Consider the following 24,761-nt stretch of genomic DNA (forward strand, 5'->3'; position numbering starts at 1 on the left):
CAATAAAATGCCACTAAAATGTGCAGTTGTGTCACACAACACAATGCCACAGATGTCTCAAGTTGAGGGAGCAAGCAATTGGCATGCTGACTGCAGGAATGTCCACCAGAGCTGTTGCCAGAGAATTGAATGTTAATTTCTCTACCATTAGCCACTGCCAACATCGTTTTAGGTCATTTGGAGGTACTTACAACCGGCTTCACAACCGCAGACCACGTGTAACCATGCCAGCCCAGGAGCTCCACATCCGGCTTCTTCACCTGCGGGATCGTCTGAGACCAGCCACCCGGACAGCTGATGAAACGGAATAGTATTTCTGTGTAATAAAGCCCGTTTGTGGGGAAAAACCCATTCTGATTGGCCTGGCCTGGGTCCCAAGTGGATGGGCCTATACCCTCCCAGGCCCACCCATGGCTGCATCCCTGCCCAGTCATGTAAAATCCATAGATTAGGGCCTTATGAATTATTTTAAATTGACTGATTTCCTCATTTTTCAACACACTAAAATCAATGAAATTGTTGCATTTATATTTTTGTTCAGTATAAGTGTATTTTTTCCTCCCTAAGGTCGATTAATATCCCTAGCAACAGAATAAACAAATATTGAATGACGTCATCTATGGTAGAGAAGAGAATACCCTCTTTCTAATATTGAGCAAATTGTCCTCACTGGAGCCAAATATTACTCACTAGAGCTTTGAAAAAGCACCCGATAATAGGTTACCAGTGCAGCAAGTGCCACTGGCTGTCGGTAGGCTTTCTTAGCTTGGACATTAAGTATGGCTAACCTTTGTTTAACCAGCTAAACAGTTGCTCTTAGTGAACATGTGCTTAGTTACCTTTCTAGCTAATAGGCTGTTAAGAGTTCACACTTCCTCTTCCAATCATAATGCTGGAAAGTATAAATAACTATTTACCAAATCTCATTTAAAAAATGTTGATGACTTCTCCTTGCCATTATCATTCACCTGATAAGACAAATTAAATAAAAATGTTTTTGCTAATGTATGATGGGGTCCCTGGGTCGCCGGTTTGCCTGAGAGGGGGAGGCAAGAAAAGGTTGAAGACCCCTGAACTAGACGATGCAGTCTGAATATAGGACCTGTTGGATGGAAGGTCATTGCCTTACCGATACAGTTCACTACTTTGGAAGCCAGAGAAAAGACGTTTGTTCGGAAAAAAAATAACATTTATTGTCTAGTAATTTCTTTCGATTTATATTAGCTAGCATTAAGACCATTTAGTGTTTTTTCCTGGTTAGATTATTTTCCATGTAAAAGACATAGCAAACATTTCTGTTATTTCTAAAGCATTTACTGTAAGAAAAGAAATATATACACTTTTTTACAAACGCTCAACCGATAAAAATACAAAGAGAATAAAACTGAACTAATCACACGATAGCAGACATGTAGGATGGGACACGGTACTAGGGTGAAGAGTCAGTGTGGGGGCTCATGTCTGGCAGAAAAGCAGGCTAGGGTCAGAGGTTAGGGGTCACAAAGGGTAGAGGTCACCAGGCCATTCACATTCTTCGTCTGTCAAAATAAAAACGACAATGCTGTTAATTCGGCATATCTGAGGTTTCGGTCCGCATTTCCATCAGTCATTGTTCTGGGGGCTCTGCCCATGGTAATGAATATAGAATGTCCTGTAGGATATCCTGACCCAGGGTCAGCTGTAGGACAGTAGAAAGGTCACGTATATAGAATGTTCTTTAGGATTCCCTGACCCAGGGTCAGATGTAGGACAGTAAAAAGCCACTTTGGTTTGTCAGTGGCCGATCCGCTCACTAGTGCAGTCTAGTAGATGACTTCATAGACAGTGGCCTTCTTATCTCCAGAACCTGTAACTATGTACTTATCATCGACTGAGATGTCACAGCTTAGCACCGACGAAGACTCCTTCGACTAAAGAAGCGGAGAGAGAGGTAGAAGGGGGGGGGGGGGTATAGAGCGAAAGATTAGTGAAAGCTTAACACCCAGCCTTGACACAAGATCAAAAAAACATTGGTAGGTAGGCCGATCGGAGAGAACAGACAGGTGTGTGTGTACCTGGAATATACTGGCTCCGTACGGTGTCCTCCACGCGTTCAGCAGGTTATCCTTCCCTGTGCTCACAAACCATTTACCTGGTGGTGGTAGAAAGAAAGAGAGAAAGAGAGAAAGAGAGAAAGAAAGAGAAAAAGAGAGAGAGAGAAAGCTTTAGGAATCACATAAAGCTATGACAGCTAATACTGTAGGGGCCAATACCAGAGTAGAGGGCTTATAATCACATCAAGTCAGGATTAGAGGTACTGTATATGAGGACGCATGGAAACAGAATGTAAGGCTATGGCACGGTCAGATATCACCAGAGGTCAGATATCAGGTCAGAATGTGGAGAAGAAAAGTTAAACAGAATACTTGTATAAAACAGGAAGTTTAATACATCACAGTTCAAAATGGAAAACAAAACCACAGTTCGAAAGCGGAAAATTTAACCCGGCAGGTGGCCTAGTGGTTAAAGCGTTGGACTAATAACGGAAAGGTTGCTAGATCGAATCCCTGAGCTGACAAGGTAAAAATCTGTCGTTCTGCCCCTGAACAAGGCAGTTAACCAACTGTTCCTAGGCCATCATTGTAAATAAGAATTTGCTCTTAACTGACTTGCCTAGTTTAAAAAATAAAAAACAGGATACAGGGAGACAAAACACAGCGACACAAGTGGATCTGACATTAAGTTACTGTACACAGCTAACAAGAAGTCATACAGTCATACACAGACCTCGAGGACGTCAGTCATACACAGACCTCGAGGACATCAGTCATACAGAGATCTGGTCTTACCACATGAGGCAAACTGGAGGGAGAGCACACAGCTCTCGTGAAGGTGCAGCTGGTACTTGTCTGGCTTGGTGACATGGAGCACCTCTACATTACTGCTCTCCATCCCCACCGCCAGCCACTCTCCCGTCGGACAGTACCCCAGAGAGAAGATCTGGAGAGAGGGAAGGGCAGAGTGTGTGTCACTGATGAAGTGGTAAAACAACAACTAGGTGGGTAAACACTGATTGCCGTTTGCGGTATTAAAAGTAAAGTATCGCTCCAGGCCTTGTTGTTTCAATAGCATCTCTGCTAGCACACAGCTGTGGCTAATGTCCTGTATATAATGTGTGAATTAACAGAGGACTGCCCCAGCTGCCACAACAAGAAGCCCAGTCTTTTCCCCTTTACAATTCACTCCTTAGGTATCAAGCTAATATCATCCTGCTCTGCGCCAAACCTGTTAATACACTATATTGTGCTGGGCATTGTAACCTGTGATAGGTGCATTATTCTGGATTCTCCTGTTACACAAGGAGGTCCTTAAGAATACACCGTTGCAAGGTGACAATGAGCTGCAACCAAAGTGCATGAGACCCTTCATCACCAGTGATGTGAGATGCATGTGTGTGTGCAGGGTGTGCGTCAACCTGCGGTTTCAAGTCGTGCTGCATGAGTTGTGTTTCTCAGGTGTGTGTGTGTGTCTGTGTGTACCTGTGAGGTGAAGTCGTGCTGCATGAGTTGTGTTTCTCAGGTGTGTGTGTGTGTCTGTGTGTACCTGTGAGGTGAAGTCGTGCTGCTGCAGCTGGCGTCCCTCCCTTAGGTCCCAGGATCGGACTGTGTTGTCCAGCCCCCCTGTCCACAGCTTGGTCCCATCATTGGAGATGTCAATACAGCTGGCTCCGTCTGTGTGGCCCTGGAACTGCCTGTGTTGGACAACACACGTTATCAAATATTATAAACTGGGTGGGTTGAGCCCTGAATGCTGATTGGCTGACAGTCATGGTATATCAGATCGTATACCACAGGTATGACAAAACATTTAGTTTTACTGCTCTAACGACGTTGGTAACCAGTTTATAATAGCAATAAGGCTCCTCGGGGGTTTGTGATATATGGACAATATACCACGGCTAACATGCTGACCAGACCGGACACATCGCGTGCGTTGCAAAATAAATGTAGAAATCCATGTTTTTCAATTATTGCACCCATACTGCTAGCACGCGCCAAGAAGCATCTGCGTTGCCAAGAGCTAAAATAGAAGTCATTCCTATATCTGACGCAGATTGCGCTGCAAGTCCTTCCTCTCCCATCTCCTCATTGGTTTATAGAAGCAGGTACCCATGTGCCATCTCCTCATTGGTTATACCCACGTGGGTGATTGAAAGAGGAACTGTTTTTCCGGTCGTCGTGGTAATACTATGAAAGTTTAGATGCCAATCACCATATAAGTTCAAAGATGAAAAAGCCTGGAAGGAGGAGAGATGACTAGAAACGATTCGGTTGGCCGTTTTATGTGTGGATTAATTGTCGGAGTAGAGGACCTTGTGCAGTTCAGGTAAAATAACAACTAAATGTTTACATCCCAGTACAAATTAGCTAGCAACAGCAAGCTAGCTAAATAGAATAAATTAGCTAGTATGTGCAAGCTAGCTAGCTAAATTGCCATACATGTTTAATGCTTTTCGACCTGTCCCCAAATTAATGTAATTGGTTCAGAGTTTGTTTTGATATTTTACCCTGCGTGTCGTGATCACGTTTGGTGTGGGGGGACAAAATACATTTATGCACGATAGCGCTCGGCCGGTTTGGGTTCCGTGTAAGGGCTGTGTCCGGGCGTTGCGTCGTGCTTAAGAACAGCCCTTAGCCATGATATATTGGCCATATACCACATCTTCCCGGGCCTTATTGCTTAACTGTACATGGTCCTGTGTGGCCCAGTTGGTAGAGCATAGCGCTTGCAACACCAAGGTTTGTGGGTTCAATTCCCGCTGGGCCCACCCCCATCTAAAGAGATTCAGTCTCTTTAGATGAAAACGTCTGCATAAAGAATATATATTATATGAATTCAGAACATGCTCAAATACACACACATGATATACGACCAGCTCAAGCACACATGTAACTACACTGTACACTCAGAGGTAACACATGAACATATACAAGTAACTGCCAAAATAAAGGACACGCCAGGGCAATGTCTAGAATGGGACACGCCAGGGCAATGTCTAGAATGCCAGGGCAATGTCTAGAATGCCAGGGCAATGTCTAGAATGCCAGGGCAATGTCTGGAATGGGACACGCCAGTGTAATGTCTGGAATGGGACACGCCAGTGTAATGTCTGGAATGGGACACGCCAGTGTAATGTCTGGAATGGGACACGCCAGTGTAATGTCTGGAATGGGACACGCCAGTGTAATGTCTGGAATGGGACACGCCAGTGTAATGTCTGGAATGGGACACGCCAGTGTAATGTCTGGAATGGGACACGCCAGTGTAATGTCTGGAATGGGACACGCCAGTGTAATGTCTGGAATGGGACACGCCAGTGTAATGTCTGGAATGGGACACGCCAGTGTAATGTCTGGAATGGGACACGCCAGTGTAATGTCTGGAATGGGACACGCCAGTGTAATGTCTGGAATGGGACACGCCAGTGTAATGTCTGGAATGCCAGGGTAATGTCTGGAATGCCAGGGTAATGTCTGGAATGCCAAGGTAATGTCTGGAATGCCAAGGTAATGTCTGGAATGCCAAGGTAATGTCTGGAATGCCAGGGTAATGTCTGGAATGCCAGGGTAATGTCTGGAATGCCAGGGTAATGTCTGGAATGGGACACGCCATGGTAATGTCTGGAATGCCAGGGTAATGTCTGGAATGCCAAGGTAATGTCTGGAATGGGACACGCCAGGGTAATGTATAGAAAAGGAAACACTACGGTAATGTACACTACCGTTCAAAAGTATAGAATATCTACATAGGCGTACAGAGGCCCATTATCAGCAACCATCACTCCTGTGTTCCAATGGCACGTTGTGTTAGCTAATCCAAGTTTATCATTTTAAAAGGCTAATTTATCATTAGAAAACCCTTTTGCAATTATGTTAGCACAGCTGAAAACGTTTGTGGTGATTAAAGAAGCAGTAAAACTGGCCTTCTTTAGACTAGTTGAGTATCTGGAGCATCAGCACTTATGGGTTCGATTACAGACTCAAAATGGCCAGAAACAAAGCACTTTCTTCTGAAACTCGTCAGTCTATTCTTGTTCTGAGAAATGAAGGCTATTCCATGCGAGAAATTGCCAAGAAACTGAAGATCTCATACAACGCTGTGTACTACTCCCTTCACAGAACAGGGCAAACTGTCTCTAACCAGAATAGAAAGAGGAGTGGGAGGCCCCGGTGCACAACTGAGCAAGAGGGCAAGTACATTAGAGTGTCTAGTTAGAGAAACAGATGCCTCACAAGTCCTCAATTGGCAGCTTCATTAAATAGTACCCACAAAACACCAGTTTCAACGTCAACAGTGAAGAGGAGTCTCCGGGATGCTGGCCTTCTAGGCAGAGTTGCAAAGAAAAAGCCATATCTCAGACTGGCCCATATAAATAAAATATTAAGATGGGCAAAAGAACACAGATACTGGACAGAGGAACTCTGCCTAGAAGGCCAGCATCCCGGAGTCGCTTCTTCACTGTTGACGTTGAGACTGGTGTAAACAGTGACTATTTTACCTCAGATGTCAACGTAAGTTGGCAGGTAGCCTAGTGGTTAGAGCGTTGGATTAGTAACCGAAAGGTTGCAAGATTGAATCCCCAAGCTGACAAGGTAAAAATATGTTGTTCTGCCCCTGAACAAGGCAGTTAACCCACCGTTCTTAGGCCGTCATTGTAAATAAGAATTTGTTTTTAACTGACTTGCCTAGTTAAATAAAGGTTAAAAAAATAATTTAAAAAAGTCAGAATGACGAAACCTTCAAGAGAGGAATTCCAACAACTTGTTGCAGCCAAGGACCCATCACTAACAGAGCTGTTAAAAGGAAAGAGCAATGTTTTAGCTAAATTTGATCGAGTTGTCTTTGCCGAGCAATTACACATGTCCATATCCATGAGTTCAACTTACTGACTGTGGTTGTCATCCTCTGTGTGTGCAGGACAGGCTACTGTCTCATGAGCAGCAGCCAAACGGAGCAGTTGCTACGGCTACTCACATGCAGAGCAGGGGACAGACAGACGAACAGCTAAGGGAGGAAGTTATTTCTGAATGTAAAAATTAGCATGGGATGGGACCGGAAAGTTCCGTGGTTATAGGACTATTACGGGATGAGGACAGTACAAGACTGAATTTTCACTCGTGTCAACCTCTACCTTGACACCCTATTAAGAGACTTTATGTTGGTGTTCCCTTTATTTTGGCAGTTACCTGTACAAACATTCATGTGTATTCACTCAAGGAAAGAAGTTGCCCTTAACCACATATCTAGGAACAGATCACCCTACCCCAATCTTACCTACCACAGTAGGGGGATAATACATTAGCTGACGCTGGACCTGTGGTTAGTAAAGGCTATTCAGTTCTACCTATTACCAACTGGCCATGTATTCTTCTCCCAGTGTTCCTTACCTAACCAGGGTCTGGTTGTGCAGGTCCCAGACGGCGATGTTCCCGTCGCTGCAGCAGGAAAAGCAAACCTTGGAGTCGGGGGAGATGGCCAGGGCGTAGCAGGCGGGGGCAGAGGAGGTCAGCTCCGCCTTGATGCGTGGGGTGGGCGTGGCCAGGTCCCAGATTGACAGCGTGCTGGCCTCGCCCCCCACGATGAGCGTCCGGCCGTCGGGAAGCAGCCGGCACGAGCGGATGTAGTTGTCTCGGTTCTGACACACACACACACACTCATTTTGGTCTCTAATACACAAACTATGAAATAAAGTGGTAGGTAGGTGTGTTTTTAAAGATCTCTCTTTAAATACGCACAACGCTACTCAATACATGCGTCAACTGCGTGATTTTGGATAAAAGCGTGTATGTTTGTGTAGCACTCACCAGGCAGTCCAGTTGGGACACGGGACTCTTGTTGCCAGGGTGACTGATGTCCCAGACCTTGACGCAGCCCTTGCCGCCCGTGTAGACGTGGCGCGTGGGATTACTGATGGTGACGGCACACACCACCTCGCCGTGGCTCAGAGTGTTGATCTGGCGAGCATGGCGTGGGATGCCCGGGCCCACTAGGGCGTCCGGAGGGAAGGGCACCGGCTGCATCTGTCCATCGGCGCTAACGTGGAAAGAGTAGGCCCTGAGAGGAGGACGAATTGGAGGAGGAAGAGGGAAGGTGGACTTGAGGCATGGAATACATTTGAGATACAGTGAGCACCAAGCGTATTGGGACAGTGGTCACTGTCTCCGCACACACACACACTCACGGTTTGCCTCCAGGGATGCCTGATAAGCTGGGGGGCATTCCAGGCACTCTCATGTGAGGATGAGGGTCAAAGCCCACCTGAGGGAGAACACAGAGAGAGAGGGATGAGTACACACTCAAAGATCCATGGGGGCGCACGCGAGCGCACACACACACGAGAAATGAGGTCAGTTGACAGCGTATTGGGTCCTGCATAAACACAGACACTTACACGGAACCCAAACCGGCTGCACGCGTGTGCCATCGTGCGCTATCTTGCATAAATGTATTTTGTCCCCCCACACCAAACGCGATCACAACACGCAGGTTAAAATATCAAAACAAACTCTGAACCAATTACATTAATTTGGGGACAGGTCGAAAAGCATGTATGGCAATTTAGCTAGTTGGCTTGCACTTGCTAGCTAATTTGTCCTATTTAGCTAGCTTGCTGTTGCTAGCTAATTTGTCCTGGGATATAAACATTGAGTTGTTATTTTACCTGAACTGCACAAGGACCTCTACTCCGACAATTAATCCACACATAAAACGGTCAACCGAATCGTTTCTAGTCATCTCTCCTCCTTCCAGGCTTTTTCATCTTTGAACTTATATGGTGATCGCATCTAAACTTTCATAGAATTACCACGACAACCGGCAAAACAGTTCGTCTTTCAATCACCCACGTGGTATAACCAATGAGGAGATAGCACGTGGGTTCCTGCTTCTATAAACCAATGAGGAGATGGGAGAGGCAGGACTTGCAGCGTGATCTGCGTCAGAAATAGAAAGGAGTTCTATTAGCCCTTGGCGTCGCAGACGCTTCTTGGCGCGCGCTAGCAGTGTGGGTGCAATAATTGAATAACATGAATTTCTACATTTATTTTGCGACGCTCGCACACGCGACGTGTCCGGTCTGGTCAGCATGTTAGCCGTTTAGACATGCAATGAGCACATATTATGGACTCGGATGGAATGAATAAGCGAACACACAAGCACACACCCACCATAGGGGAGCGTCCGTATGCGGCCACGGCGGCAGCAGCCGCAGCACTCATCTGAGGGGACATGTTGTGGAGGCCGGCGTAGGCGGCGCCCGCCAGCTCCCCGTTCATGGTGGCGTGGGGCAGCATTCCGAAAGGCCCAGGGTACGACCCAGGCACCGCCAGCGGGGTCCGCAGACCAGCAGCTAAGGGGTACACAAGAGCTGTTGTCAGATGGGTTAATGGAACTGTATTCAGTCATATTCATATGATGCCAAAACACATCACATTTTTGCTCTGTACTGAAAGAGCTTTCTTGAAAACTTGACTGCTGAATTGCAGTTTTTGGGGATTGTATTAAAGGACTAATGAAATAAATACCAAAAGAGTTTGAGTGTAGAATCCCTAACAAAAACCAATGTATACTAGTAGGTGGCCTATAATATACATGCACCATTTTATTCATTTAGCAGACGTTCTTCTCCAGAGCGACAACTAGGGTTAAGTGCTTTGCTCAAGTGCACAGACTTGGGGATTCGAAACCAGTGACCTTACAGTTACTGGCACAACCCTCTTAATGCTAGGCTACCTGCCGCCTTGTAGGCTGTTAGGAAGGGTTGGAAATGGCACAAGGTCAATTCAAAAGGTGTGACTTTTTATCATCTTACTAGGTGGGTGAGGTAGCTCCATGGAGGGGGGCTTGACTAGGCTTGGCCGGAGACTGGGAGTGGCGCTGGGTCCGGGGGTGGAGTCTCCTCTGGGAGTAGGTGTGCTCGACTTCAGCCCAGGCGTACCCGGCTTATCACGCTGCCATGGAAACAGAGGCATTTATTACCCAGATATCACACGACAGACAGAGAGACAGATAGCGAGAGAGAGACAGAGCTGAGATATTCTGCTGAAGGTCAGTTGTGTGTTTGTGATCCAGAGTTTAAGTCTTGTTTAGACAGAATTGTGTTAGGTGTATTGAGGGCTTCAGCTACACCCACCATTCCCATCTCTTTGGACTTGAGGGAGGAGGAGCTTGCAGATGAGGCTGTGGAGGCAGGGCTACAGGAGGGGTCCTTCTTCAGGAGACGTGTCTTGTCCAGCCCGTTCTCCCTGGGGGATGGCAGGCGCGTACCATGTGGGGAGGCAGGGTCCTGGAGGGGGGTTCATTCACACACTGACTCACTCGGTGCACCACTCCCCCCCCCCCCCCCCCCCATGTGTAATAATAGTCTGCGTCCTAAAGAGCACCCCATGTCCTATATAGTGCACTACTTTTGACCAGGGCCTATATGACATCCATCTATCCATCTATTTTTGAGCCATCTAGCGAGGCCTAACAGAATATTCAGACAGGCATGTACACGTCAGAAAGACACACACACACACACGTTACCTCATTGGAGACATCCACCACCAGGTTGTCATCACTCTTCTCCCCATCACTATCCTGTGGGGACAAACAGGGTGTCAGTCACCGCACACACACACATTATTTTATTGTGTTACTTTTTATTATTTTTTACTTTAGTTTATTTGGTAAATATTTTCTCAACTCTTCTTGAACTGCACTGTTGGTTAAGGGCTTGTATGTAAGCATTTCACATGTTGTATTCGGCACGTGACAATTTGATTTGACACGTATCACCCTCACAGCTGCTGCTTACATAATGACTAGAGTCCTTGTCCTCCACTTTTCTCTTCTTGGTGTCGTTGGCAAATTCTGGTCCGTTGCGCCGCTTGTCTGAGTTACGCAAACTGTCAGCAACCAGCAGGGTATTACTCTGCCAAAGACAGGAGGAGGAGGAGGAAGGGATGAGACATGACATTCTACAGGCCCTAGGTTTGCCCTAGGTACAGATCAGCTTCCCTTCATCCCAATGCTAACCTAACATTAGTGGGGAAATCAGCATCGACATCACGGTTCTCCAACCCTGTTCCCGGAGAGCGACCGTCCTGTAGGTTGTTTTTGTCTCTCTCCAGGAACCGGGTTGGAGTGAAAACCAACAGGATGGTCTCTCTCCAGGAACCGGGTTGGAGTGAAAACCAACAGGATGGTCTCTCTCCAGGAACCGGGTTGGAGTGAAAACCAACAGGATGGTCTCTCTCCAGGAACCGGGTTGGAGTGAAAACCAACAGGATGGTCTCTCTCCAGGAACCGGGTTGGAGTGAAAACCAACAGGATGGTCTCTCTCCAGGAACCGGGTTGGAGTGAAAACCAACAGGATGGTCTCTCTCCAGGAACCGGGTTGGAGTGAAAACCAACAGGATGGTCTCTCTCCGGGAACCGGGTTGGAGTGAAAACCAACAGGATGGTCTCTCTCCGGGAACCGGGTTGGAGTGAAAACCAACAGGATGGTCTCTCTCCAGGAACCGGGTTGGAGTGAAAACCAACAGGATGGTCTCTCTCCAGGAACCGGGTTGGAGTGAAAACCAACAGGATGGTCTCTCTCCAGGAACCGGGTTGGAGTGAAAACCAACAGGATGGTCTCTCTCCAGGAACCGGGTTGGAGTGAAAACCAACAGGATGGTCTCTCTCCAGGAACCGGGTTGGAGTGAAAACCAACAGGATGGTCTCTCTCCAGGAACCGGGTTGGAGTGAAAACCAACAGGATGGTCTCTCTCCAGGAACCGGGTTGGAGTGAAAACCAACAGGATGGTCTCTCTCCAGGAACCGGGTTGGAGTGAAAACCAACAGGATGGTCTCTCTCCAGGAACCGGGTTGGAGTGAAAACCAACAGGATGGTCTCTCTCCGGGAACCGGGTTGGAGTGAAAACCAACAGGATGGTCTCTCTCCGGGAACCGGGTTGGAGTGAAAACCAACAGGATGGTCTCTCTCCGGGAACCGGGTTGGAGTGAAAACCAACAGGATGGTCTCTCTCCGGGAACCGGGTTGGAGTGAAAACCAACAGGATGGTCTCTCTCCAGGAACCGGGTTGGAGTGAAAACCAACAGGATGGTCTCTCTCCAGGAACCGGGTTGGAGTGAAAACCAACAGGATGGTCTCTCTCCAGGAACCGGGTTGGAGTGAAAACCAACAGGATGGTCTCTCTCCAGGAACCGGGTTGGAGTGAAAACCAACAGGATGGTCTCTCTCCAGGAACCGGGTTGGAGTGAAAACCAACAGGATGGTCTCTCTCCAGGAACCGGGTTGGAGTGAAAACCAACAGGAGGGTCTCTCTCCAGGAACCGGGTTGGAGTGAAAACCAACAGGATGGGGTCTCAGAGCCCTGCACTACAGCACCTTCACCCTCCAGGCCAGGGGCAGGTGTGGCTGTCTGTCAGTCTTCAGTCAAAACCCTCACGTCAAGGTGGTGGTGGTGGGCTGACACGCGGCAGAGAAGACGCTGATTAGAGTAGTTCTGCCGCTTTATCAGTGCTCCCTCTCCTGGCCCTTTCCAGCTATTACTGCTATAGCTAAAGGGCAGTGTGTGTGTGTGTGAGATTCACTTCCACAACCCCCCCCCCCTCCCCTGGCTAACAGATTCCATTGTGTGTGGATTAGCCCATCATGTTGGAGTCCATTTAGGCCTGACGCTGTCAATGAAATGTGCATCCAGGAGCCGCAGAACACACACACACACACACACACACACACACACACACACACACACACACACACACAGAGAGCCCCAATAGACAGGCAGGGCAAGGGGCCTCCTCCCCTCTTCCTCCCCCTCTTCACCCCCAGCCAAAGGTTCCTTCAAAGTCTCCCTCCCAGGGGAACATTATTTAAAGGCTTTAGAAAGCAGAGCGCTGACCCACAAAACACAAGCAATTTCCCCGCTGTCTCTCAGGTCATGACGCTCTAGCCGCCGCCCCCCCCCCCGACCGGCAGCCGTATTAAACACAATGAGGCCCTTTAAGCGCAGGATCAGCAAAGTGGGGGGGGGGGGGGGCAATCTGCTCACTGAGGTGTTTAATACACACAACAATGCCGGGCAGTGGAGGGCGAGAGCTCCTGTCATTGTGTGTGTGTGTGTGTGTGTGTGTGTGCGTGCACGTCTGTGTACGTGCGTGTATGAGGGCTCTGCTAATTCCCTCATTTGGAGAGAGCGCCAAACAGTCCAGGGCAGATCCAGGCCAATCCAGTAATGGCAGGCAGCCCAGCACCCTCCCACCCTGCCATGATGTTAACCTCAGAAAACACACACACACACACACACACACACACACACACACACACACTTAAAGGCCATGGATGCATTTCTAAATGAAGGCCAGTTTGACATGAGAATGAGAGAAAGGGAGGTGAATCAAAGCAAGGATGGTGGGTGGCACAGAGCTGTGTCTGTGTGAGAGAAAGATAATGAGTGGGCTTAAGGAATGATTAGCAGGGGTTAACATCAAAAGTGCTAAGGGGGAAACTAGATGGCTTGTACTTTGTGGTGCAAAGTAGCATCAGGTCCCCTAGCAACCAGGGACTAGTTGACTCTCTCCTATCATATCATCTAGGAGGGGTATGATGCTTTATTTCAGGACTAGTTGACTCTCTCTCCTATCATATCATCTAGGAGGGGTATGATGCTTTATTTCAGGACTAGTTGACTCTCTCTCCTATCATATCATCTAGGAGGGGTATGATGCTTTATTTCAGGACTAGTTGACTCTCTCTCCTATCATATCATCTAGGAGGGGTATGATGCTTTATTTCAGGACTAGTTGACTCTCTCTCCTATCATATCATCTAGGAGGGGTATGATGCTTTATTTCAGGACTAGTTGACTCTCTCGTATCATATCATCTAAAAGGGGTATGATGCTTTATTTCAGGACTAGTTGACTCTCTCCTATCATATCATCTAGGAGGGGTATGATGCTTTATTTCAGGACTAATTGACTCTCTCCTATCATATCATCTAGGAGAGGTATGATGCTTTATTTCAGGACTAGTTGACTCTCTCCTATCATATCATCTAGGAGGGGTATGATGCTTTATTTCAGGACTAGTTGACTCTCTCCTATCATATCATATAGGAGGGGTATGATGCTTTATTTCAGGACTAGTTGACTCTCTCCTATCATATCATCTAGGAGGGGTATGATGCTTTATTTCAGGACTAGTTGACTCTCTCCTATCATATCATCTAGGAGGGGTATGATGCTTTATTTCAGGACTAATTGACTCTCTCCTATCATATCATCTAGGAGAGGTATGATGCTTTATTTCAGGACTAGTTGACTCTCTCCTATCATATCATCTAGGAGGGGTATGATGCTTTATTTCAGGACTAGTTGACTCTCTCCTATCATATCATCTAGGAGGGGTATGATGCTTTATTTCAGGACTAGTTGACTCTCTCTCCTATCATCTAGGAGGGGTATGATGCTTTATTTCAGGACTAGTTGACTCTCTCCTATCATATCATCTAGGAGGGGTATGATGCTTTATTTCAGGACTAGTTGACTCTCTCCTATCATATCATCTAGGAGGGGTATGATGCTTTATTTCAGGACTAGTTGACTCTCTCGTATCATATCATCTAGGAGGGGTATGACGCTTCATTTCAGGTATTTAACTAGCGCTTGCCAAGGCTGCAGCCATAGCTAACAGGAAGTACTTACTGTGCTTGGCTCTCTCTCTGTTCCCATAGCAACGATGACACACAGCATCAAGGTGTCGAGGACACCAGGGCGCACACGAGGGAGGCATGGAAAACACACAAAAAGAAACGGAGAGAAAAATAAAAGAATTAGAATCCAGAGCCGTGCACTTGTTGTTTTCAGTATATTTATTATTAACAAACCCAATGATAACACAGTCCAGTCCGTTCTCCTCCCTCTGTCTGGCTATGTGGGCGAGCCAGACAGACTCCTCCTCAGATGCAGGCCCAGCAACAAGGCCGGGTGGGTCTCACCTCTCAGGTGCTCGGCCTCCACTGGGTGTTTCCTGTCCTCTTTGCTGGCCAGGTGGGGTGGCGGCACCCCCAGGGCACTGGACAGGGCGAGCAGACTGGCCCCTCCCCCCAAATGGGCCGGGTGGAGCCCCGCGGGGTGGGGGGTGAGCGGGACATGGGAGCTGTGCGCGTGGGACAGGTGCTGCTGCTACAGGAGAGAGGCAATCAATTACTAATTTATAATCAATCAATATTCCCCAATCCACTTGAAAGTGTGTCAATCAATATAACAAGCCATTAACACACTGATGGAGCAGAGTGATCAATGTGAAAACCTAGAGGAATTCATGACCCTTCAGTGTTTCATCCAGAGTAGCTTTCTACGATGTGGCCTTCTTACAAATAATGGCAGAGCCATAATCCTCTCCCTTCAACACACACTCTATATATATACAGAGAGAGAGAACAATACTGACAGCTGGGATCACAGCCCAGAGCTTGAAGAGGAAGGGAGGAGGGGGTTGGAGAGCCCCAGCTGCTGCCTGCGGGCCAGGGAGGGAGGGAAGGTGGGGAGGAGAGTAGGGCTCTGGTGGATTGGGGGCGTTTAGCTGTCAGGTCTCGGTCTCTTTCACACCAAATCAGGCGCTCGTCTGAGCGTGAAATGCCTTTGTGTTCCAAAACATCATTATTGCGTCTTCAGACAGTAGCCGCAGGAATCAAACCTCGGAGATTTGCCGCGGGGGGAGGGGGAGGGAGGGTCTCAGCAGGAGAGTGGGGGAGGGGCGGTGGTGAAGGTCAACCCTCCTCTTTATCTCTAATTGACTAAGCCACACACCCCCCCCCCCCTCCTCCTCAGAACCACAGGAGAGAGACGCCACAGCACTCTAACCCCATACCTACTCTTTCACAGCGCTAATCCCTGGGCTTGCCCGCCAAACACACACATACCACCGATCCCTTGTTCCATGTGCCAAAACAGCATGGCAAGGAGCGCTCGCTCACACACATGCGAACACACACACCTCCCCCCCACTGGTGAGAGTAAATGGAGGGGAAGTATTGGTGGAGGCGGGGGGAGCCTGTGTGTCAGGGGGTGTTAGGGTGAGCCGTGGAGGGAGGGGTGAGGGTGTCCATGCTTCATTACACTCATTTAACACACACAAACACAGTGACTGACAGCTTGGTGGGGGGGACCAGACTCTCAAACCCACTTTATACACACTGGAATCCTGCAATTAAGACTCAAATGGCAACCGCCACCCCCGCCACAGCCATCAAACCCACCTCCCCCACCACCTCAGCCTCCCCCTCTTCCAAAGCCTCACAGAACCGTTGAGAAAATCCAAACAGCCAACACACAGCAGCAGCTACGCATGTTATGGTTACCAAACACAGCAGCAGCTACGCATGTTATGGTTACCAAACACAGCAGCAGCTACGCATGTTGTTATGGTTACCAAACACAGCAGCAGCTACGCGTGTTGTTATGGTTACCAAACACAGCAGCAGCTACGCGTGTTGTTATGGTTACCAAACACAGCAGCAGCTACGCGTGTTGTTATGGTTACCAAACACAGCAGCAGCTACGTGTGTTGTTATGGTTACCAAACACAGCAGCAGCTACGCGTGTTGTTATGGTTACCAAACACAGCAGCAGCTACGCGTGTTGTTATGGTTACCAAACACAGCAGCAGCTACGCGTGTTATGGTTACCAAACACAGCAGCAGCTACGCGTGTTGTTATGGTTACCAAACACAGCAGCAGCTACGCGTGTTGTTATGGTTACCAAACACAGCAGCAGCTACGCGTGTTGTTATGGTTACCAAACACAGCAGCAGCTATGCTGCTGGGCTCCCGAGTGGCGCAGCGTTCTAAGGCAAAGCATCTCAGTGCTAGAGGCGTCACTACAGACACCCTGGTTCAAATACAGGCTGTATCACAACCTGGATTCCGGGTCCCATAGGGCAGTCCCATAGGGCGGTGCACAATTGGCCCAGCGTCGTCCGGGTTTGGCCGTCATTGGAAATAAGAATTTGTTCTTAACTGACTTGCCTAGTTAAATAAAGGTTAAAGAAAATAAAAACAAAAAATATGCATGTTGTTATGGTTACCAAACACAGCAGCAGCATATCCCGGTAAAGAACTGTCACAGACATGTCGACATTTCACTAATAGCATGTCACACATACACACACTCTCATAGTACACACACAGGAAGTTGCAGTAGAGTGTATTTACAGTGGATGGTAGGCCGGGAAGTCCCCGTACCCCAATGATGGCGTTGAGTTCAGCCATGGTGACCTGCTTGGCTCTCTCTACCGCTTGGACCACCTGCTGCTGGTGCTGCATGGGCACACACAGCATTACACACCTAATATCCTGGGCCTACTACACAAAATGTACTGACAACATATATGCACACACACACACACACACACACTTACCTCCTGTGAGAGGAAGGGGATGACTTGTGCACAGATGGTGTTGAGCCTTTTGGCAATCTCTGTCTGTTGGACGGAGTAGAGAGGATGGATGGATCAGTATGGATAGTGCAGTGACCACCACAGCTTAGAAGATACATCCAGCAGTGCCTAGGGGCCGTCAGACATAAAAACATTCCCCCTTGTATTCACACAGCCATGTGCAGGTCAACTCCAGCTGGGGTTTATTCATCAGTGCACAGTGTAGCAAAACAGTTTTGAAATCGAGAGTTTCTTAATGGACTAATTCAGGCATGTCCCTCCCCATTGGTTCCTAGTGAATACAGCCTAGGTCAACTGCACCCAATATCCTATATATGATTAAATATCATGATATTAGACATTGAAAATGTATTGTGAGGGTTAAGACAATTTGAACTCTACAAATACCAAAACTGTGCAGTTTTATAAGTTAGCCTTTATTAATATGTTGAAAATAAAAGTCTAAATGAATGAACTAAGTCTTATTTTGTAGTCATACTAAGATTATTTAAAGCTGCAATATGTAACTTTTGGGCGACCCAACCAAATATATAGATATATACATATATATAGAAATATATAGAAATGTGAGTTTTGATCTGTCATTCTCATTGAAAGCAAGTCTAAGAAGCAGTAGATCTGTTCTATGTGCGCTATTTCTATGCTCCCTGTTCTTAAGTTTTGTTTTTGTGTCTTTTACTTCCGGTTTTGTACAGCAGCTTCAAACAGCTGAAAATACTATCTTTTTGGTTCTGGAAAACTTCTCTCACAGCGGTTTAGATGGTACAATGATTCTCTACACTATACTTGCTTGTTTTGTCACAAACTGATGTTTTAGCAACCAGGAAATGGTGGAGAGATCATAGTAATGAGAATGTGACTATTATATCGGAAATAAAAACTAACATTTGAATTATCTAGTCATTAACATTGCAAAACGATTATATCGGATATTAGGAGTAGCATATCGTAGAAGAGGTCTGACCAAATATCGGTAAACCCTAGTGTGCATGTGATGCTGGAGATGTGCTGAAGGATAGCCAGACATGTCTAACTGCTTTCAGGACCAACTGCCGCCATCTGTCAAGATATAGGATCAATGCTGTATTGGTCCAGATCTTTATCGCAATGAGACCAACCAAGTTAAATAAAGGATAAATAAAATTAAAAAAGTAAATATTGGTATGAGTGACTCCATAAACAATTCACTGGAGAGAGGGCTAGTTAACAGCTTGCTGCCTGCCACTGTTCTCAGAAAACACACGCACCATACACACACACACACAGCAATGAATCATACCAAGGCTCCTGCCTTGCTATCATGTCAGCCTTAGATTAAGTTTCACCCTCTGCCTCGCTACTATTCCCATCGGTGCTTTAAGATAATCTCATCACTCCTAATTTAATTTCGTCCCACTCATATCCATGGTTGGGCATCCGGCCCCCGGAGGTGACTGCGATTGGCTGGATACCCTATACCCCCACTGAGGCTGCAAATCAGATGATGCAGCTCAAATTACATATCGTCCAATCAAATTGATCTGAGGCGGGTCAGGGTACAGGGGGAATTAGAGGACCCTTCGAACGCAGTAATAGGACATTACACACACACACAAACACGCACACACACTCGCAGACAGACAGACACACACAAACAACACACACACACATCCCATTTTCTTTAGAAAAGCGAGTGAGAAATGGAGTCAGGGCCCATGGGCCGTATGTATTGAGCTTCTCAGAGCAGGAGTGCTGACCTAGATCAGACGCTTGATACATACAGATCTCTGTGATATCAGATGCTGGCTACATTATCAGAAGAGATCCTCCAGCCAATCTTCTAGCAGCCTTTGTGACACGCCCTAGAAAGAGGCAGCCTCACCGGTTTCCCGTTAGCACACCTGCTTCTGTCTGCTGCCTAGCTCCTAGAACCACAGCAGCTGGCCAAGAATACACCTGCCTAGCTCCTAGAATATACCTGTAAGCCAAGAAAAGACCTGCTTCTCCCCACTGTGCTTTCCCAGAAGGGAAGCACCATCTCTGAGGGGTATTCTTAGCCGGCAGATAGGTGCTGCAGGCCGGGAATAGGCTGAGTTCCAAGACACTTTGGGCACTAAACCCACAGGAGAGCATTAACAGGGATTCATTAAGGAACGGTTAAGGGAATCATTGCGCGACCCAGAGCCAGATGCCCAAGTGGGTCAGAGGAGCCAGAAAATCAATGGGCCAATAAAAGTCCCTCACCTCGCCCATCTCTTACCCGACCCAACCCCAGGAGACAGACAGCGTGGAGGTTTTCACACATGCCAGGGGCTTACAACGAAAGGAAGGCCTTTGGTCATGGAGCAGACTTCCGCTCTGATTCAGAACAATAACCAGTGTGTTCAACTATGGTAGTAGGTGACACGACCAACCGCACATGGAAATCATGGCAAGTTGTCGAGTCATCAGCTAGTATATCAGTGACGAGGGCCTACAGGCCATAGGTCTGAGGGCCTGCCAGGTGGCAGAGAGAGAGAGCCCTACATGGACATGTTGAATTCCAGATCTACCCAAAACCCCAATGCACTTCTGGCTCTATACTACACCTGAGGGCTGGATAGGCTAAACTTACCTCTAACCTATCAGAGGGCAAGATGGAACTAGGCTTAATACCATACTGCTTCATTAAACCTGAATCAAAACGTTCAGGTCTACATAAAGTGGGTAGGTGTAGGGGTTAAGGATAGGTTTGGAATTCAGCCCCAATACCCTAATATGAGCAGCAGGAGAATGGGTCTGCACTCCCATCTCCTCCAACTTCATTCAATCAGGCAGCGGTGCAGACAGAGGGGAGGCAGGCCTGGGGCTGGTGTGGCCAGAGCAACTGGCTACAGTGTGGCAGGGGCAGGGATACAGCACTCACAATACCACCCTCTACTGAGACAATGAGCAGAAATTACATCTTCCCCACAATAGGAGGCATGCATTACTATCAGACACCGAGAGAGACAGACAGCAAGAGACAGAGACAGACAGCGAGAGAGACAGACCGACAGCGAGAGACAGCGAGAGAGAGACAGCGAGACAGCGAGAGAGCGAGACAACGAGAGAGAGACAGCGAGATAACGAGAGAGAGACAGCGAGATAACGAGAGAGACAGCGAGACAACGAGAGAGAGAGACAGCGAGACAACGAGAGAGAGAGACAGCGAGACAACGAGAGAGAGAGACAGCGAGACAACGAGAGAGAGAGACAGCGAGACAACGAGAGAGAGACAGCGAGAGAGAGGGACAGCGAGCGACACAGAGAGCGAGACCACACATAATCCTTCCTCAGCAAACCACCCAGGCTATTCCACCTCCAATTTCCTCTGTCCTGACCAATCGATTTCTGTGGTAATTACTGGTAAATGCTGTGAGCCAGAGTGCTCTGTTCCTGTGGGGCAAGCCTGTGTGTGTATTGAGGAAGAGTGCTCCTCTGCATTTTCTCGATAAAGGACTCTGTGATTGATTCCTATGCCCTCCCCAGCCCAGCCTCTTCAATGCAATAAAACAGGCTACTCCCCCAGACAGTACCAATCAATCAACAGAGTAATTCATCCTGCCTCTGAGCTCGTACCACCAGGTCTAACTTGAGAGAAACAGAGCACCATCCATCACTGATAAACCCTCTCACACACACACACACACACACACACACACACACACACACACTTCCTGGCAGGCTAAAAGCCCATTCTCTGCGTGAACACACACACACACACCATAGGAAATAGTAAGAGCGAGTGTGAGCAAGGCTTACCTGTTTATGCATTTCAATGTTCAGCCCATAAGACATTTCATAGTACTGTGGATGACAGAGTTGTAATCATTAGGCTGACAGAGGAAAGGGAAGTAAACTATCTTAAAGAGAGGGCTAGTTAACAGCTTTACCTTTTCAAAGAGTATCGTAAGGCATCTCAGTCAGTCTCTCCACCCTAACACCACTTCTCTTTTCCTACTAGCACTGACCCAGCTGATAGCTACTTCATTGAGGGAAAATGTACTTGCTATGACTGTGATATGTGGTTGTCTCACCAAGCTATCTTATGATGAATGCACTAAATGTAAGTCCCTTTGGATAACGGCATCTGCTAAACAACTAAAATGCAAAAAAGACAAAACAATCTCAGAATGTAGATATATATATATAGAGCTAATGTAGTGGAAATCAATGTGTGTGCATAGGCCTGTTTGTGTGTGTAAGCAAAAAAATAAACGTTGACAGTATGCTTGCAATGTGGCAATAGTATCAATCCAGACAGTGATAGTGCGTTGACATCTAGAATGTGTGTGCTGATTGGACTCACCATAACATAGTGCCTCTGCATCTCTGTCTTCTCACTGGCCAGCTTCTCACACTCCAGTTTCAAACTGCCGAGGACAGAGACACTATCAAAATAAAACAGGATGCCACATAGCCACCACCACCAATCCTGAACACATACCCAGAAGACATTCCAAATGTAGTTCAGATAAACATATCTAATATGGTCTATAGGGCAGAGCGGCATGGTCTGGAAAACCTCTTGGAATCATGCAAGACCAATATTTGTTTACCTACTGCATAGGCCATTAAGACATTCTAGGTCATATGGCTATGATAGCAGCAGTCTAGCCTACTGCCTCCTACTGTTATCATGCAGGGCACTTCATCGCTCTCCTCTCCTCCTCCCCAGTCCCACATATGGCAACATGCACAGTTGCACACATGGGAAAATAAGAGGTGATTTATGAAAATCTGACCTCGACTCTACCCTCTGGCTTAAGCACATCAGCATGGCTTATACCTACCACAGTCTGAGCACAAAAAGTGTGACATACTGGCCTCGGAGTGTATATGGGTGGGTGGGTTGTGTGTGTGGGGGTGGGTTGTGTGTGTGGGGGGGGGGTGGGGTGTGTGTGTGGGGTGTGTGTGTGTGAACAGCCACTCACCTGTGGTACTGGGCTTGGAGGAACTGGAACTCCTCTTTGATGCGGTCCAGTGACTCTGGAATGGTGAATTTGAAAGGTTGGCCCGGGGCCTGGTGGGGCGTCTATCAAAATAAAATAAAAAGTCACATCACTCAATACCTGTCCGTTTGATTATGCATCATAGATGTAGGCTAATTAGCAGTGAATTACAAACAGCAATACAGCATCCAAGTGCGATGTGCGCGGCCAAGTGCGATGTGCGCCTAGCCCCAATTACTGAGAGTGCATCATGTTAAACTCATTACAGAACTGTTACAGGCTGACAGCCTCTAAGCCAAAGACAAACAAAGGGGCTTCGCCCGACATCCGGGACCGACCCACCATCGCCGGTATACAGAATGGTTCGACATGACAAATGAGTGCAGAGAACCTGCGGATGGGGGATGCGTTTCACTGGCCAACCTTACCGGGTGTCGACCCTGGGGGAACATCGTTCTACCTCCGCAGACGTCCTCTTCCTAAAAAACAGTCTGGTATCAAAATAGGGACCAGCGTGGGGATTCTCCACCTTACGATAAATGCATCCTAGGTCCTTCCGAGACTGGCCGTAAATTGACACAAAACGTCCGACCGTTTGTCCTCCTAGATCTCCAGTCAACTCCTCAACAGCGGTGCTCCGGCGACTGATGCGCGGAAGAATACTCTTTCTTTACGCCAGCATACGACCATGTATCAAACGTAAAAACAAGGGATACGGTCATCCAGAGGAGAAAAACAAGAGCGGTCTTCCTCTGTTGTAGGCTGTGTGATCCTGTCCACGCAGAAATATCCGAATAGCCGAAACTCCAGTTGTAGTCAACAGAGCCAAGACCACAACGCGCTCAGGGAAAAAAGCGTAGGTTACTAGAACAAATCCACATAAGTTAATTGTAATGAAGAGTTCCCACTTGACTTGCCGTGGTAGCTTGTGGTGAATGCTCAACATAAATTACTATTCGTTATCCGAATAATAGCCTGTACTCGATGAAACGTAAGATTGGAAAATACTTCAGTCTAAAGAAAGGTTTCGTAAGGGGAAAATGTTGTTAGTTTTGATAATAACTCCCACTATCAACTCAACAATGTAGCGTCAAGCCTCGCTTTACCCCAATGGCAACTTTCTCACGCGGTTTCACACTCCCCCAGCTAACCAGAAAATGAACTGCCCCCGAAAATGTACACGGGCCAATAGGGATTGTCTTTCCACGTGGGATAATGACGCAATATGTAGAATCCACCAATAGATTTCCTCTGAATGCATTCAAGTCTGTCGATTATTTTGAGCTACACAGACACCAGCCAATCCGAGTGACGGATAGGTTTAGCGAGGAGTAAAGCACAAGGCGGCTAGTGTACTGGAGAGTGACAGATCTCAGCTGTCAGTCAAAGTAACGTGGCGACATCAGAGATCCTTAAAGGCGCACACACATGCACAAATAAACTATTATATTAAAGATATTTTGTATCACTGCCTTTTCCCCTGCTATAGTTATGTCTTAAAATTGTTCCAGGTTATCCTGTAGGTTCAGCATGGGAACCCATGGCCTCCTGTCCTGTGCAAGGCTCCAAGAGTGCCGTGACCTGACCTGACCTCTGGCTCATCTGGGTCCATAAGAGAGATGCACATGACCCAGCGTGACCTTTCCATCACATAGTCTGGTGGACGATGATGTGGAGATGCAGTGGGTTCACTATCAGCCTGAGCTCCAGGAGAATTGAGGGAATTCTATTAAGCTAGCCAGGCACCCGGGTAGGCGTAGTTTGCACCGGATGAAAAGTGATTGCATTCGTTTTGGAAGCGGGATGTATCCTGGGCATCAGCTGGCTGTCCTGTTATGGGCAATGGTGAAAAAGGGACGTAGGTTAGCATGTGGATCAGGGGAGGCTGCTGAGGGGAGGACGGCTCACAATAATGGCTAGAACAGAGAGGATGGATTGGCATCAAACACATGGAAACCATGTGTTTGATGTATTTGATACCATTCCACCGATTCCGTTCCAGTCATTACCACGAGCTCGTTCTCCCCAATTAAGGTGCCACCAACCTCCTTAGATGTGGATTCTGTGTCTTCACATGCAAAAGTGATTGTTTTTGATAAAAACTCTTTATCTGCCTTCCCAATGAAAACTAGTTTGAAAATTTGAACATATTTTGTGGAAAAGAGATGTTGTATGTTTCTGAACAACGGCTCATGCCGCCTTGTTGACAACATAACCGAGCGCCTCAGATTGTTGTTTGATTTGAGTAGAGCTCTCCTCCCTCACCGGCTTCACCCAGTCACGTGACGGGCCATAGGCTGGTTCAATCCGGGCCATCT

At 47.4% G+C, this 24,761-nt stretch overlaps 1 protein-coding gene across 3 annotated transcripts; it reads right to left on the reverse strand.

The window, feature by feature from the left end:
* Positions 1–1,171: 1,171 nt before the first annotated feature.
* Positions 1,172–23,574, reverse strand: LOC120046114 (transducin-like enhancer protein 1). Of its 3 annotated transcripts, none has more exons than XM_038991202.1 (20): positions 22,872–23,574; positions 22,426–22,526; positions 21,801–21,864; positions 21,254–21,298; positions 17,453–17,515; positions 17,277–17,351; positions 15,029–15,215; positions 14,736–14,752; positions 10,838–10,954; positions 10,567–10,620; positions 10,172–10,324; positions 9,851–9,989; positions 9,207–9,388; positions 8,222–8,298; positions 7,845–8,094; positions 7,428–7,675; positions 3,583–3,730; positions 2,829–2,979; positions 2,055–2,131; positions 1,172–1,910 (listed from the first exon to the last, which is right to left on the reverse strand). In XM_038991202.1, the coding sequence occupies exons 1-20, from the start codon at positions 22,893–22,895 to the stop codon at positions 1,803–1,805; spliced, it is 2,280 nt and encodes a 759-aa protein (XP_038847130.1). In that variant the 5' UTR covers positions 22,896–23,574; the 3' UTR covers positions 1,172–1,802. The 3 variants fall into 3 exon arrangements, with proteins under 3 accessions (XP_038847130.1, XP_038847047.1, XP_038847215.1); XM_038991119.1 differs by having other exon boundaries at positions 17,247–17,351; XM_038991287.1 differs by lacking the exon at positions 17,277–17,351 and having other exon boundaries at positions 22,872–23,573.
* Between the last annotated feature and the right edge of the window lie 1,187 nt (positions 23,575–24,761).

The sequence above is a fragment of the Salvelinus namaycush genome, chromosome 1 (genome assembly GCF_016432855.1).
Source record: "Salvelinus namaycush isolate Seneca chromosome 1, SaNama_1.0, whole genome shotgun sequence".
In the NCBI taxonomy this organism is placed as follows: Eukaryota; Metazoa; Chordata; class Actinopteri; order Salmoniformes; family Salmonidae; genus Salvelinus; species Salvelinus namaycush.

Bases quoted from the DNA above. Each gene is read 5' to 3' on its own strand.
- LOC120046114 (XM_038991119.1), bottom strand. From the start codon at position 22,895: ATGTTCCCCCAGGGTCGACACCCG. The intron at 9,389-9,850 runs GTAAGATGATAA...TGTACCCCTTAG, and splicing joins GGAGCTACCTCACCCACCTA to CTGCTGGTCTGCGGACCCCG. The intron at 2,980-3,582 runs GTACACACAGAC...CCCTCTCTCCAG, and splicing joins AGCACGACTTCACCTCACAG to ATCTTCTCTCTGGGGTACTG.